Source organism: Nylanderia fulva, unplaced genomic scaffold (genome assembly GCF_048542155.1).
Source record: "Nylanderia fulva isolate GAGA-0341 unplaced genomic scaffold, ASM4854215v1 Scaffold72, whole genome shotgun sequence".
In the NCBI taxonomy this organism is placed as follows: domain Eukaryota; kingdom Metazoa; phylum Arthropoda; class Insecta; order Hymenoptera; family Formicidae; genus Nylanderia; species Nylanderia fulva.
In genome coordinates, this window is record NW_028190830.1 from 75,134 (window position 1) to 91,856 (window position 16,723).

Genomic DNA, 16,723 nt, shown 5'->3' on the forward strand with positions numbered 1-16,723 from the left:
TCAAAAACTTATGAGTAAAAACGGTATTTGTAAATTATACCAAATAATATTTTTTAATTTTTAGTTTATAGCGTATATTGTTGTCAAAAAACCATAATTTCTAATGAATAAAAAATTGTGTTATTTCTTTGATAATTTTATGGCAATTTTAATATTTACCTTAAATGGTAGGTACGATTTAATAACTAGATAGTTTCCCCTATTTTACTGTTATAACGAAATATGACGCACAAACGGAAAATCGTTCTATTTTTATTTTCTCAGAATATATTCGAACTTTATTCGGTTCTGATTTAGATATATCATTTATGTCATTATTAAATGTTAAGGATAAAGATGATTATCCCTCGCTTCAATATTTTTTTGATTGTTACTCGGAATGGTAAAATAAAAAATGCAAAGATTGTTGCAATTTCTTCAAGTAAATATTTTCACGAAACTTTTAAAGTATAACTTACAATAATATCTTCACACTCGATACGATTTCACCAGTTTGATATATTATACATATAGGTACTAGATGGTGAAATTATTATATATAGAGATTACTGGATGTAGAGATATCGTAAATTATTAAAAGGACGAGAGCACCGTAAAGTACGACATTGAAACTTGTAGAACCTTTAAAACAAAAACACATACACACACATTTTATTAAGCAGCTCCACAATGACATGTGTAATAATTAATGAATATTTTACGAGGCAAAACTCTCCAGAGAAAATATGTAAATCTTGCCGGCGCTTAAAAAGCTCGGTCGAAGGCATTTTGTCATCACCATCATGATCAGCTTTTGCGATCTGACGGATGTTTTATGCCAGGGACTATTGAATCTGCAATATTCCAAAAATGCGCGAGTTAAATGCGAAATATAACATAGAAATCTGATAATTTTTTTATAAATTTCAAAGACAACCGTCTCTTACATCTTGTCGCGTGTTTGAAGACTATGATCTGTCAATTTTTGTCTCTCTAAACTTAAGACGAATAAGTGAATCAGTTGATATATAACGCGTATCTTATTTTCTCCAGTATAGGACCGTCTTCCTGTGAAATCTTCAATATAAAAAAATTCAGTGTTTGAAACTTTTGCAGAGATTTTACAAGTACAATTTTACATAAAATTATTAAATACTTGTAACAAGGTAAGGCTTAACGCTATTGTTATCACCAACATTTCAAACGCAAATGGTATGATAAAGGTTTTTTCTAAAAGTTCTGCGAATCTATGTAAAAAATTAGATAAGCATGAAATATATTTTGTCACTTCTGGATATTTTAATTGTAAACATCTCAACATGTCATATACACTTACTTTAAAGATTTTCGGTGCGTATGCACGATGAACGAAATTCTTTTGTAATACATATCGTTTCGATCAACGACCTCTGTCAACTGATTACGATCATTGTAGAATAAACGCTCGAAACGATGTCTGCAAGTAATTTGTACGATTCACTTTAATCATTTTGACGATTGAATTCCCAGACAGCACAAGACATCCTCAGGATTATCATCAAAATGTCCAGGATGATCCAAGACATTTGTAGGATGTTTTAAGATATTATCATTAATATATTTTTAAAAAATTTAATCTCCATGTATGATTATTTTTGTTATCCAACACAAATTAATTAAATGCTACGCAATCTTTAAATTGTTTTATTTTCAAATTTGTTAATGTTTATAACTATCTCGCGAGCATATGTATTTTTTGAAAAAACAACTACAAGAATACGAAAAACTACTGGTATAATAATAGTTTTTCAATAATACATTGTTGAAGAATTATTGTTATATTAGTAATTTTTTCAAATTCTTATACTTTTTTGTACAGGTAGATTTTTTCCGATATAAAAATTATCCTATAAATAAACATCCTTTTCATATCCTATAAAAGTTCTGTAATATCCCACACAATATTCTAAGAATGATTCAGAGATAAAAAATAAGCGATCATTTGCAATTGCTCAGGACATCCGGAGGAGGTCTTAGGATTAAAATAGGATATCCTGAGAATATCTGTTATATCTTTTTGGATGCCTTTTGGATTTCTACGTACTGGATTACTACGATTCCACGTACTGTATGGGTTAGGTATATAAAATAACACAAATTTTAGATACGGCTTTTATCCTGGCACATGTTTTAAATCAATTCCCCAGCGAGAAATGACCCATCAAATCGATGTCTAATTGACGTCGAAATCATCGACATTATGTCGTATCGAAATAATGCACGAAATTTGATGATTATTTTGAAGTCTGCATAACATTTTTAAAGGAAAAGATTTGTGACGCGAATTCATCGCCAGAATTTTAAATGTTGCAAAAGACATCCGATATTGTATCATTTAGATATTGATGCTATTTTGATTCATTTTCTTATCATTTTTTTGAAACTATTATTATAAAATGCAAATATAAATAAAAAAATTATATTCTATATCACCAGACTTAGATAATGTAAATATAATTTTATAATTTAATAATTATTATGCGTTGCAAAATAAACTTTTTATAGTTCTTCATTTCGACTGACTCAGAAACAAATGTCTATTCTTGATATTTATCACTTTCAAGGGAAGTTCGGCAAGTGTAAAATTCAAAAAAATCTGAAACTTTGTATAAGTTTAGAGTAGATGAACCTAATCACGAAACAATTTTTTTTTAGCTGCTGATATTCGGTTTTAGGGGTGCAGCATCCCCTTAAATAAAATCGGTGTTTACGTTTTCAAGCGAATATCGCCGAAATAATGAGAAATATAAAAAAATGTTTCCAGCAAAAGTTTTATGGTTTCGAAAGCTCTTTATAATGGCATGATCATATTTTGCAAAAATGTTTAATTTTTCAAAATACCCCCACCACGTATCTTTTTTTTTTTCATATTTAAATTTTTCTTGCAACTAAAATTAAAGTTTATTTCACGCCAAATTCAACCATATATAATAAAGTTGCGATCCGTAAACGTGTTTTTGAGAAATAAACTGAAAACATCCTTACAGGGTATGCTGTCAATTTTTTATCGGCCCGCTAATTTTGGCTACGACTTCTCTTTCTCCCCTTCTCTCTGTATTTTTTCGCAATACAAGATAACGATGAAATAGATGTTCGTAATAAATTTAATCACGTAACTGATTTTTGTATATTACACATTTTATAAATAATATAGTAGTCAAAATATATCGTAAGAGAAAAATCAAAGTTATCGATAAAGTAATTTCTGATTTAGACCTTTGGTAAAAAAAATTAAAGATTATCGTCTAGAATGAAATAAACACGGATGCACTAACGTATATGTAATATTTCCTGTTATGTACGTCATTATATTTATGAGAACGTTATCAACTTTGAATAGTTGAAAGGTTGAAGGATTATCGAGATTGATGTGATGCAATAAAAGGGAAGGTTATGGGAAGGCTATCTTTAATGTTCGTTTTCCTTATACAATTAGTATAAAAGCCATCCGCTTCTGCATTTCATTCATGTTATTTAATATATTGTACGTGTGATACTTTCTGTGGGAAAGTTTCATATAACATTTATTCAAGCATTTATGTCAAAATGTTGGCCATAAATACGGCAAACGTTATAAATTTGTTAATTACAACGTTTCACATTGCAAAACTCGCTGTCACTCCTGTTAATCATCGTGAAGTAGAACTCCACGATGCAATTTCAAATTTAATAAGGGATTCTCTAAAAGACGATATTACGATTGAATATGATTGGGGACTTGATTTTGATGATCCATCGGAACCTCAAGCTGTACAGTTTGTAGATTCGTATGATCCTCATGCTGAAGAAGATAACTATAAAGATGAAGTTTGTATTGTAGATGACAAAGGTGGAAGTGTAGATTTAAATTATAAAAGAAAAGCGGTTGAATATTGGAACAGTGGAAAAAAAAGACGTTTATCCGTTTCTGTTGTACAGAATCGTTTTAGAAAGGTAAATTCTCATTAAAAAATAAGTACAATACTAACTAAATATAGATAAACGTGTATGAATATCATAGTGGATAATAAACAGAAGTCAGGAACAACGTTTCATGTCGCATGTTCATCTGCATTCGATTAATTTTCTTGTGTTTGATATAATCTTTTAAATATTGGATCTTTTTTCTCTTTTAGGTAAAACATGTTTCGCAATTGTACAGATGGCAGGAGTATATAATGCGTGGAGGGACAAACAGAGACAAATTGATATTCATTGCCGAATATGTATTAATAAAATTTCAAGAAACTATTGATAGAGGATCTATTATTCATGACATCGATTTGCGAAGGTGGGCGCTAGAAGTAAAGGAGCAAGTGAATTTTGCTACATTTAAAGCAGGACATTGGTGGATATGGAATTTTAAAAAAGCTCATCGCATTACATCACGTAAAATAACGAAATTTAAAACGCAATCTAATTTACAAGCTGATGCACTGATACATCAAAATGCAGAAGAATTTGTGACAAATGTAAAACCACATATTGCTATAACTGGTGAAGGATCAACTTATAATGCAGATGAAAACGGTTTTAATCTAGAAATACATTCTGGAAGAACATTAACTAATATGGGAGTAAAGACAGTCGAAGCTACTGTTCAATCTTTATCTTCTATAAGTCATAGTTATACTATTATGCCAATTATATCTGCGGACGGGTATCTTCTTTCGCCTCTATATATAGTCTTAAAAGAAACTACTGGGTCGTTTGAACCACGAGTAGAAGAAACTCTTTTTCGACCTGCTAATGTTTACATTGCGGCTTCAAAATCCGGAAAGCTCACAACCCAACACTTTAAAAATTGGTTTTTAGAGGTATATCTTCCGAATACTAAAGAGAAAAGTTTGCTGTTGCTAGATTCATGGACAGGCCATTGCCCGGAACAGTTAATAGAACTTGTACCAAAAGACAAACAAGTAAATATTTTAACAATACCAAAAAAAACAACTGCTTTTATACAACCTTTAGATGTTTTTGGCTTTAGAATCTGGAAAAATTTTATTCGGAGCTTCTCTGATAATGTTATTTTAAATAATTACGATATAAATTTACATTTACGCAATAACATTATAAAATTACAGTCTTTGGCACACAATCAACTTTCTTCTCCAAGATTTCGAAATTTATTTAAATATAGTTGGTATAAAAGTGGCTATTTATCAACACGGCCTGAAAAGTTTGAAAATCCAATCAATTACTGTTATTTTAAAGAAGAAAAACATATACCGAAATGCAGCATTTGTGATAAAATGGCTTTTATACGTTGTGCATGGTGCAAAAATTACTTCTGTTTTGAACGCTTCTTTGAACAATACCATTATTGTAACAATTATATAGAATAAGAGAAGTCGTAGCCAAAATTAGCGGGCCGATAAAATTGACAGCATACCCTGTAAGGATGTTTTCAGTTTATTTCTTAAAAACACGTTTACGGATCGCAACTTTATTATATATGGTTGAATTTGGCGTGAAATAAACTTTAATTTTAGTTGCAAGAAAAATTTAAATATGAAAAAAAAAGATACGTGGTGGGGGTATTTTGAAAAATTAAACATTTTTGCAAAATATGATCATGTCATTATAAAGAGCTTTCGAAACCATAAAACTTTTGCTGGAAACATTTTTTTATATTTCTCATTATTTCGGCGATATTCGCTTGAAAACGTAAACACCGATTTTATTTAAGGGGATGCTGCACCCCTAAAACCGAATATCAGCAGCTAAAAAAAATTGTTTCGTGATTAGGTTCATCTACTCTAAACTTATACAAAGTTTCAGATTTTTTTGAATTTTACACTTGCCGAACTTCCCGTTTGTTAAAGAATTATAATTAATGATTATATTTGACAAATTAAAATAAACAACGAAATAAATATTAATATTAATTAATATTAGTATTTATATTTATTAATATAAATAAAAATTTGACTATCAAAAAATAAATATTAAGAATAAAAAGTGAATTTTATATATGATTATAATTTATATATCTTCTGTCATTCGTATGCGAGCCGTAATTGTCATCTTTATAGTGAAATGTAAATAAATAAATTTATATATTGTATTATATATATATATATATATATATATATAATACAACAAAAAGATTTATCAGAAAGAAATATTTTCATCGGCTCTTATTAATAGTAAATATTTTTACAATTCAATAAAAAAAATTCATGAAACTAACATAAGAAAATATTAAGAGAATTTAACTTTCCCTTTATCTATTCGAACTATGATTTTTAAAGTTGACTCTGCTGTAGTAATTAATCGCGACACGAAATATTATAAAACCTATTGTGCTAATGTTCAATTGGAAATGGTACACCTTTAACAAAATCGCAACTGTCAGCAGATATGACGTACTCGCCTCAAAAGTACAGTATATGTCTTTACTGCATGTAGATTGAAACGCTATCTGAAAATATTATTCTTAAGATTTGCAAAAAATTCTTTGATTCCGTCAATTACACACTAGATGTATATCGATTTACCTGAGGGATGAAAATAGTTATCAAAGTTATTGTCACTATGGTAAGGCGAAATATTCTTGCTCCTGGTTTCATATAGATCCACAAACCGGAGACTGACGATAATTTATACACAAAACTGTATATTTTCTCCTTTGGGTTTTATCGGAGCTATTGCCTAGTTCTCTCTTGTGGACTGCGTCGATAGGCAAGGATAGATAGCAGGAACTAGTCTCTTTATTCTAAGTAAGAATACGTAATTTTTATTCTTCGGATCACAAATGTTCTTCTCGGGTTTACCGGACGGCTCGTCGTACCAGACTCGCCTTCCGTGCCGCATCGCTCCTTTTTAAAGACGCGGAAACTCTCTCCTAATTCGGCGCTTCGCCCTTGTGGACGCAATAACAAACTGTCGATGTACACAATTACAGAGAGCTCTCAGGAGCGTATATCGAAGGCGCGCGGGGATCACGGAAATTTAATTTTTTCCCAAACAAAAACTGTAATAATGATTCCAAGTAATGTCCATAATTTTTCAAGAGATACTACGTCTTTGGCAATGCGAGATCAACTAATTTCTATCCTTCGTATAATCTGCAGCTTATCCTCTGGAACACAACAAAATTGAGGAACGTATATATCATAATATAATTAAACTGTCATACGTACATTTTTGCGAAACGCTTCCGTGCTAGCGAATGAACAGCTGTCACTTATATCTGATAGACAGATATAGTATTTGTTCCTTTGGCACTAATTATAGTCACTAAATATCGTCATATTATTCCTCTGAAGGTTGAAGGAAAATATCAATTCAAGCGCAACAGTATTGAAAAAATGATATAAGTCCTTAATATTGAATATAGCTCCTGCTTGTATTGAGAATTTTCTTGAAGACTTTCGGAAAAAAGTGCAACGCAAATGCGATCCGCATTAATGAATTATTAATGTACATACAGCGGTAGAAAGAGAACGTAACAAGTAATATTGATAACCTAATAACATTTTTATTACCTACCTTTTGCACGTGTGTGTTCTATATTGAATATTATATAAAATATATATATTGAATAGTATATAAAATATAAAATATTTTATAAATATATATGTGCAATATATATTTAAATATAAGTTAAGTTGTTACTATATCTATTTAAATATAAGTTGTAATAAATTACGACAAAGACAAATTTTGTCAAAAACGAATTAAAAGATATTTCTTATATTCTCTTTTATAATATTACTTTTCAAATGCTGTTAAAGTCAGATATTTCTCTCATGACAAATATGCATATCCGTCTATTATATAACAACAAGATAAAATACAATAGCTAGAATCTTTTCCAAACAAAATTAATTTTTCCATTTTTAAACATTTTAAACTATAGATATTCTATAACAAGAATAGTATTCCTTATAATATTAAATTTAATAAATATTTTTCCATACAATATCAAATTTAAGTTAATTGTAAAATAATATAATTTTTTGCATAAGAATAAAACTACTTATATTGCGAATACCAATTAAAATATATTAAAAACATATTTGTGCTAATAACAATATTATACATAGTGCAAATGCTAAAAATCTACAAATATTGTTAGGTATAAATTATAATATAAATTAATTTTATAATATAAATTATAATTTATATTACTTGTATCAAAATTAGTTCAAAATGTACGTACACAGATATACATAATGATGACAGAAAAATTCCAGTAACAAACATACCCATTTAAAATATAAATAATGATACAACGCGAAAAAAGATTAATACATAATAAAAAAAATAAGTACATTGAATTTCCGTGTGTCATCCCTTGAATCTTGGTTTTATTAGTTGCACTTCTCGGTAAATATATTTCAGGAAACTGTAAAATTCTTAGGCACATCGCGTTCCTCCTAACGCGCAAAACTATGACGAAAAACATCACCGAGTAAATAGTTCTTTGTCAGTTGCGATATGATTTAAATGTTTTGAGAACCCGTAGTCTTTTTCGAACACTATCTAAGTTTATCATCGAATATATAAATTATGAGAAATGTAACTTATTTCCTTAGCTCATAAAATTGAATGCACGTCTTAATAAATGAACATAATAATAATAATAATGTCAACTTTATATACGAAAATACGAATGTTTCTGCAATACTTAAAGTTCCTCTTCTTCAAATTCTTCCACCAGAATTAAGTATTTTGTTTAATATTTTATTTGAAGTCTTCTATATAAAATCTTCTTCAGCCATTATTAACTATCTATTCTAAATTGCCAAAAGATATTTCTGAGCGTCTTCCTTTTTTGTTTTCATTTCTGTTTTTAGTGTCTTCAATAGTTTCTCCTTGTTAGTGATATTCTTCTCTATTGCCGTCTGCACAAAGAATAAGTAATCGGTTTTTCGTCAGAAACGATGATTTTTCCTGTAGACTTAATTAACTTTTGTGAAGTAACAGAAGCTGTTGAATTATCTTCTCGACATTGCCGATCTTGTTTTAAAAATCTCCATAATTTTTCCATTTTTTTCGAAGCAATGACTGCCCATAATTTACGAAGTATATAGTTACACAAATGTATATTATAATACTTGTCGACACCTTCATATCCAGAAGAAATATTCTGTACCTGTTCTATCAAGTAATTACAACAATTTTGGTTCATCTTCTCAATCATTTCTGAACACAGTTGTAATGAGTTTATTGGAAAGAACACTATTTCAAAATCGTCATTTTGAGTAATCTTATCCGAGAAGATGTATTCTTCACAATCATCAACAAGTAAAAGTACTTTGCCAGCTATATTATTTTTTTTCTGATATTTCTTCACATAAATCTTAAATATATCATTATAACAATGTGCAAAATTTTCCGATATTTGATCGGGATTTTCTGCTGACAATGAGACATTTTCTTGTAGTTTATGAGCGACAAGCAATCTGCTCTCGTAATATTCTGATACACTTTGCTTTTCATATTCATTAATTACAGACAGAAAAGGAAATAGTTGGAAACAGTTACTATCAGTAACGTTTGCACACAATATATAAGTTAAAATTACATTTTTCAAATCTTTAACGTCACTTTGTATTGCGATTTTTTTCTTGTCTGTGTATGCTAGCAAGGTTTGAAGAAGAGTATAAAATATAACGTCTGCTTGGACCATAATATAAATGTTATATTTACTAATATTTTCCTGCTCTAATCGCTGTCTGAATTTTCGAACAAATTGCTCAGCATTAGATTGATTGGCCTCATCATCTCTTTGAAAAGAATTTTGCAAAATTTTCTCACTTTTGTTTCTAGGTAGTACAATTCCGTGACGTTTTTAAAATATCACCAGAAACTGATTCATGTTTGACGGTTCACCAACAACTTTTGCAATGTCACATGCTGCCATACAAAGTTGCTTCCAGTCAATTGTGTTTCCTGATGCTTTCTGCTCTTTATACCATTCATACAATTTTTCGTTCAAGATTGGAACAGAATTTTGAAACTTTACTTTAATGTCGTAACGTTTTCTAAAATCTCGCATGAAACCTGTCATTTGGCTTGGTAATTCCCCAACCCTTCTTGCGATTTTATATGCTTTCTGAAAAAGCTTTTTGCATTGCTCCATGTCAATTACGTTACTTTGTACGTTCTCCTTATACCATTTATGTAATTGTTTTGCACAAGCTAAATAAATTTTTATGAACATAAAAATTAGTGTTAATTTAGTGAAATAATATTTTTAATGTGGAAAAAAATAAAAATTTGTCGATTACTACGAGATAAATTTAATTCCGAATGATCTTTTTTGTTACTTATATATAAATCTACTGGTTTTTTATTCATTATATAATACCTATAAAAATACATTTTAATGAAAAATATATACACAAAAAATATAATTCGAAATGTAGATCCATTAAACATAAAAATCAATTAAATAGGCCAATAAAGAGCATTACATATTTTGGATATGAGTTAAAAATTTTTTTTATTATATGATCTGTACAAATAAAAAGATCAATTTAAACCGTAAACGTTTCGGCTATTACAGCAGCCTTAACCACAGGGTCAAATATCTTATTAACAAAAAATTAAATAGTAATAACCAAATAGCCCTCGGACAATCGGTTCATGAAGACATTGATACTAATGATAGAAAAAAAATTGCGGTCATCCCTTACATTAACTCAATCTCATATCATGATCAGCGTTTGCAAACTGACAGATGCTGTACACCATGAACTATTGTACCTGCAATGTTCCAAAAATGCACGAGCTGAATACAAAACATGGAAATCTAATATTTTTTTAAGAAAATTTGAGGACGAACGTCTTACATCTTGTCGCGTGTTTGATAACTGTGATTTATCAATTTTTGTCCCTCTAAACTGAGGAAAATAACACAAATTTTTGATGTGCCTTTTAAACTTGTCTTAAGGCTTCTGCATACTCACTGCGGTAATCTTGGATTGATGACGTCAGAAGCGAGAAAATATATCATGAAAATTTTTGCGATTTACGTTAAAATAAAAATGTTTTTCAATAAAATAGTGGTTGAAATCGATAGAACAGACATGTAAAATATACCGAAACTCTCCTTTTGTTTGGATATTTAATAAATAACAGCATATATGTCGAATTGAATCGAGCCTATTATAACTATACGGACGAAAACCAGCTGTTTGACAGGTATCGAAATAGAATAAATATTTGCTTTCACATATTAAATTATGCCAAAATGGGAGTCTTCGGTATATTTTAATACTACGATAATTATTTTAAACATAATAAAAATACTACGATGAAACAAAAACTAACGTTGTAAGTCGCAAGAATAATTTAAGATTAATTATCTTAAAAGATATAAATATAAATACAGATATTGCCATCATGATACATATATACTGCAATGTACAAAGTAAGATTTACGAAAGACAGAAACGCAGAGAAAGAGAATAAAATAATTATATCATCTCTACATTAGATCAACACTGGTTTATTAAATTATCTGGAATAATATTCAGATAATTTGGTTTAGAGTCATAAAAATACTTAAATAGCCAGAACTTGAGAAGTAAGCGATAAAAACTTGTAAATAAAAATAAAAATATATTTTTTTATATCTTTTTCATAATTTACATTTTTTTATAACTGTGTTTATATAAGTATTTTTAAAAATAATATTATTTGAAAGTTATTTAGATAAATTGCTGAATAATTTTATTTTTTATTTAGATATATTTAAAACAAAATTAATTTTATCTTATCTAAGATAAATTTACACATTCTTATCTTATTTTTATCTAGTCAATTTTAAAATCATCTAAGCACAACACTGCATATCGATTTATTACTTGAGAGATAAAAACAGCCAACATAATTATTGTCACTATGCTAACGCGAAATATTTTCACCCTTGATTTCAAATGTGGCCAATTAACGCTGACACTTTGTACACAACATTGTAATAATAATTCCAAACAAGGTTTACCATTTTTCAAGAGACAGTGCGTCTTCGGTAACGCGAGATCGACTGATCTCGATCTTTTGTATAATATCCTATAGTTCATGTCCTCTCGAACGAGACATAGAATAATTAAGAATAGGAAGATATATCCCCTCATAATAAAATTATTCAAAATTATTTATTTATCATAAATATCAGAAAATATTTACGATAAATATTATGGTAAAAATAATAAATATATTTATTAAATTATTATGATACAGATTTTTTTAAATTTATATTTTCTTTAATAAATATATAATAATTATTTAATAAATATATAAATATATAATATATATATTTATATATATATTTATAAAAAGTTAAAAATGTGTAAAAAATGTTTATGATAGATGTACTTGTTCAGAAACTCTCCTTGCGTTATATTTAATGTAAAAGGAACAACTACGACATCTATCTATCAGATATAAGTGTCAGTCGTTCATTTACAAGCACGTAACCGTTTTGCAAAAATTGGATGTACGTATGAATAATTTTATTATGAAGGGATATACCTTTTCATCCTTAATTCTATGTCTCGTTCCAGACAAGTGGACTTGTTGTATTTTTTCCTGAACGGTGCAAGAGGATATCGATTGCGAAAATAATACAGTTGTTAGGAAAGAGCTTCTACATACATCGCGAATTCTCTTCTTTTTGTGACTTTCGTGAAAAAGTGCAAGACGCGAATGTTTGTGATTTGCATTATTAATATTACTGTACAATCAGAGGTCGGAAAAGCGTGTAATATCATTAATAAAATAACATTTATATTACGTGCACGTTTCTTTTCTGTATTAAATATTATATAAAATATAAAATAAATAATATACAGTATGAAAAATAATATACACAGTGCATATCATCAAATTGTTTTCAAATTGGTCAGAGATTTTGACGGTGTGCTTCATATACGGGGTGTCCGGTAACTTACGCCCCACCCGTCAAGTGCAGGTAGAGCAGGTCAAACTGAGTATGGTAAAAATGTTTTTTACCGTTTTGCAATTTTTTCAATAATAAATAAGAAATTAATTAATAAAGTATTAATTTTCAAAATGCTTTAGATTTACATATTTTGTCATAATAAATGTATCTTTATTATAATATATCGTCTCTTTTATTATATAACAGTTTATTATATAACTCTTTATTATATAACAATTAGATAAAATACAATAGCTAAAGATTTTTTCATACAACAAAATAAATTTTTGATCTATAAACATTTTGATTTACAGAGACAAATTCTGCAGCAAAAATAAATATTATTTCTTACGCAATATCAAATTTAAACTAATTGTGAGATAATATGACTTTTTTATACTTAGGTACCAATTAAAATACATTAAAAATCTTTTTGTGCTATAGTAATGCTGAAAATTAAAAACATATAAATATTGTCACAAAAATATATTTCAGGGGTAAAGGTCCAAATGTTCACTTCCGATTTTTTTGAAACTCAGTATTCTTACATATTTTGATGCAATGATTACGAATATCATAGTGAAAATTGGCGACTACTTGACTTTCATGATAAGAACCATGAAAAACCTATAAAAATTATAGTTTTTAACATTTATTTTAGTAAATACGGAAAATTATAATAAAAATTTTAGATAAAAATTTTAGATTTTGCAGAGATAAATACTATAAGTTTTATACTTTTTCATTGTACGAATAGTAGTTTTTGAGGAAATCAAAATTAAACATATATCTCAAACCAATTGCTGTATAGGTAAAACTACAAAGTACTGACGGTACTGCGTAGGAGTCCCAATATATGACCTCGCTTTGCGTGAAAAGTTGCAAACCTATGTGGAACCTCGCTTTGCGTAGAAAGTTGCAAACCCATGCGGAACCTCGCTTCGCGTGGAAAAGTATATGCGTGGAAACAGTGGATTTCGCCCTCTTGGGGGAGGCTTTATTACCAAAAAACTAGACAAATAGATTTGCGTAGAACTTCGCTTTGCGTATAAAATTGTAAACCCATGTGGAACCTCGTTTTGTGTAGAAAAGTGTATGTGTGAAAACAGTCTACGGGGAACTCCACTATCAAAAAACAAGATAAATAGGTTTGCGTGAAACCCCGCTTTGCGTAGAAAGTTGCAAACCCATGTGGAATCTCGCTTTGTGTGGAAAAGTGTATGCGTGGAAACAGTGGGTTCCGTCTGCGAAGAACTCCACTATCAAAAAATTAGACGAATAAGTTTGCGTGGAACCTCGCTTTGCGTAGAAAGTTGCAAACCCATGTGGAATCTCGCTTTGTGTGGAAAAGTGTATGCCTGGAAACAGTGGGTTCCGCCTTCCTGCAGGGGGCTCCACTAGCAAAAAACTAGATAAATAGGTTTGCGTGGAACCTCGCTTTGCGTAGAAAGTTGCAAACCCATGTGGAATCTCGCTTTGTGTGGAAAAGTGTATGCGTGGAAACAGTGGGTTCCGTCTGCGAAGAACTTCACTATCAAAAAACTAGATGAATAAGTTTGCGTGGAACCTCGCTTTGCGTAGAAAGTTGCAAATCCATGTGGAATCTCGCTTTGTGTGAAAAAGTGTATGCCTGGAAACAGTGAGTTCCGCCTTCCTGCAGGAGGCTCCACTAGCAAAAACTAGACAAATAGGTTTGCGTGGAACCTCGCTTTGTGTGGAAAGTTGCAAACCCATGTGGAATCTCGCTTTGTGTGGAAAAGTGTATGCGTGGAAACAGTGGGTTCCGTCTGCGAAGAACTCCACTATCAAAAAACTAGATGAATAAGTTTGCGTGGAACCTCGCTTTGCGTAGAAAGTTGCAAACTCATGTGGAATCTCGCTTTGTGTGGAAAAGTGTATGCCTGGAAACAGTGGGTTCTGCACCCCAGCAGAGGACTCCACTACCAAAAAACTAGACAAATAAGTTTGCGTGGAACCTCGCTTTGCGTAGAAAGTTGCAAACCCATGTGGAACCTCTCTTCGCGTAGAAAAGTGTATGCACGGAAACAGTGGGTTCTGCCCCCCAGCAGAGGACTCCACTACCAAAAAACTAGACAAATAGGTTTGCGTGGAACCTCGCTTTGCGTGGGAAGTTACAAACCCATGTAGAATCATACATGTACTGCAAAGTACATGCTTAAATGAAAGGACAGAACAGATACAAAATTTAGATTCCATCGTTTTTATTGAAAACTATCACTCGTACGATAAAAACGAATAGAACATAAAATGTTTATCTCTATAAGGTCTAAAACTTTTGTAAAATATTTATCATGATTTTCTGTATTTACTGAGATAAATGTTAAAAATTATAATTTTTATGGGGTTTTTATGATTTTCACCATCAAATAGTCGCCAATTCTCACTATCATATTCGTAATCAGAGTATCAAAATACGTAAGAATACTGAGTTTTAAAAAAATCAGGGATAAGCACTTTTTTCAGTCAAATCTATGCAAACAAAAAATATAATTCCAAGCATATACATTTAACCTAAATTAATTAGATTACAAATACATTTATATAATTTAAGAAATCATATTTGAATAAATTATCTCTAATATTAGAGAAAAATAACTTCAAAACAGTAATGCGGTTTTAAATCTGAAAATTTAAAAATACACAAATTAAAAAATACAACAAATGCATCGGCTATTAATGTAGTAATATCATTTAATATATAACTAAAAGTTATAATTGTCTATAATTATATGCCTATTATAGTTTCTTAGAATTATACTAAAAGTTATGAATCCTTATAATGATGCCTGTTATAATATCTATAATTATAATTGTTTTTAATTCTAACAAAATAGTATCTATAATTACAACCTTTAATTATGTATAGTGTGGCGATTACATCGTCACATGCATCCCGAAAATTAGCGATCAAAAACACTTATACGAATACGGCCACACACATGCAAAAAGTACCAAGACACAAATAAACATAAATAAAAACATAACAAACGAGACAGAGAGAGACAAAAGACGAGAAGCACAGAGACAAATATCGAGACGTTAAGAGACAAAGGAAATAAACGAACATAAAATTCTCGAAGCCTCTCGAAGCCTCTCGAAGGTCGATTTTTGAGGCGAAAGATATGAAGAGCGATTTTTGCGTTCGAGAGATTCGGTTATCAACTGTCACCGCGTACGACCGTACATTATAAATACGAACGATTTATATTTCGCATCTATCTCCGAAATCATGTACAGACTCTTGTAAAGCCTTTTCGTTACCGCATATTTATACATAATTAACGCTTCTCTTTATTTCAATTCCTGATTCGCATCGTCTGATTAATAATTCCTCCGTGGCAGTTAAAGTGGTGACCCCGACGTGATCGCGAGCGAGCGGGAATTCGCGATTTCGTGTTCGCGCGTGAGAGCATTTTTTTTTTTTGACTTGTGAAACGATATATCCGATCGGACCCGGGAGTGAGAGTGACCAGCTGTGTAGTGAAAAACGATTCGGCATGGTTGTCACGCGGGACGACGGAACGGTCGGTTCGCGCGTGGAGCCAGAGGCGCGGGCGCTCGAGCAGCCGCGAGTGCAAGTGCAGCAGGCGGCCAGGTTGAAGCAGCCGCCGGGGTATTTTTTGACCGCCCTCGAGATAAGCCGTGTTGGCATGCGAATGCCGGAATTTACGCTGTCGGATCCGGAACTCTGGTTCAACATCGTCGACAGGAGTTTTCAGGCCGCCGGAATCACAGTCGATTCCACCAAGTTTGGATACGCGTTGACAGCTATCGGGCCGAATTATACTGCCGAGGTGCGTGATATTA

The 16,723-nt window shown here is 30.6% G+C and overlaps 1 protein-coding gene and 1 pseudogene across 2 annotated transcripts; one reads left to right on the plus strand and one right to left on the minus strand.

The window, feature by feature from the left end:
* Positions 1-403: 403 nt before the first annotated feature.
* On the minus strand, positions 404-1,788 carry LOC114934733 (uncharacterized; annotated as a pseudogene). The gene is made up of 4 exons (XR_014926140.1): positions 1,316-1,788; positions 1,136-1,226; positions 927-1,056; positions 404-833 (listed from the first exon to the last, which is right to left on the minus strand). The product of XR_014926140.1 is annotated as an uncharacterized LOC114934733 (transcript).
* A 1,684-nt stretch (positions 1,789-3,472) lies between these two features.
* LOC114934725 (uncharacterized) lies at positions 3,473-7,698 on the plus strand. The gene is made up of 2 exons (XM_029307432.2): positions 3,473-3,951; positions 4,134-7,698. Exons 1-2 carry the CDS (start codon positions 3,565-3,567, stop codon positions 5,340-5,342), a joined length of 1,596 nt encoding a protein of 531 aa, XP_029163265.2. The 5' UTR covers positions 3,473-3,564; the 3' UTR covers positions 5,343-7,698.
* The last annotated feature ends 9,025 nt before the right edge of the window (positions 7,699-16,723 follow it).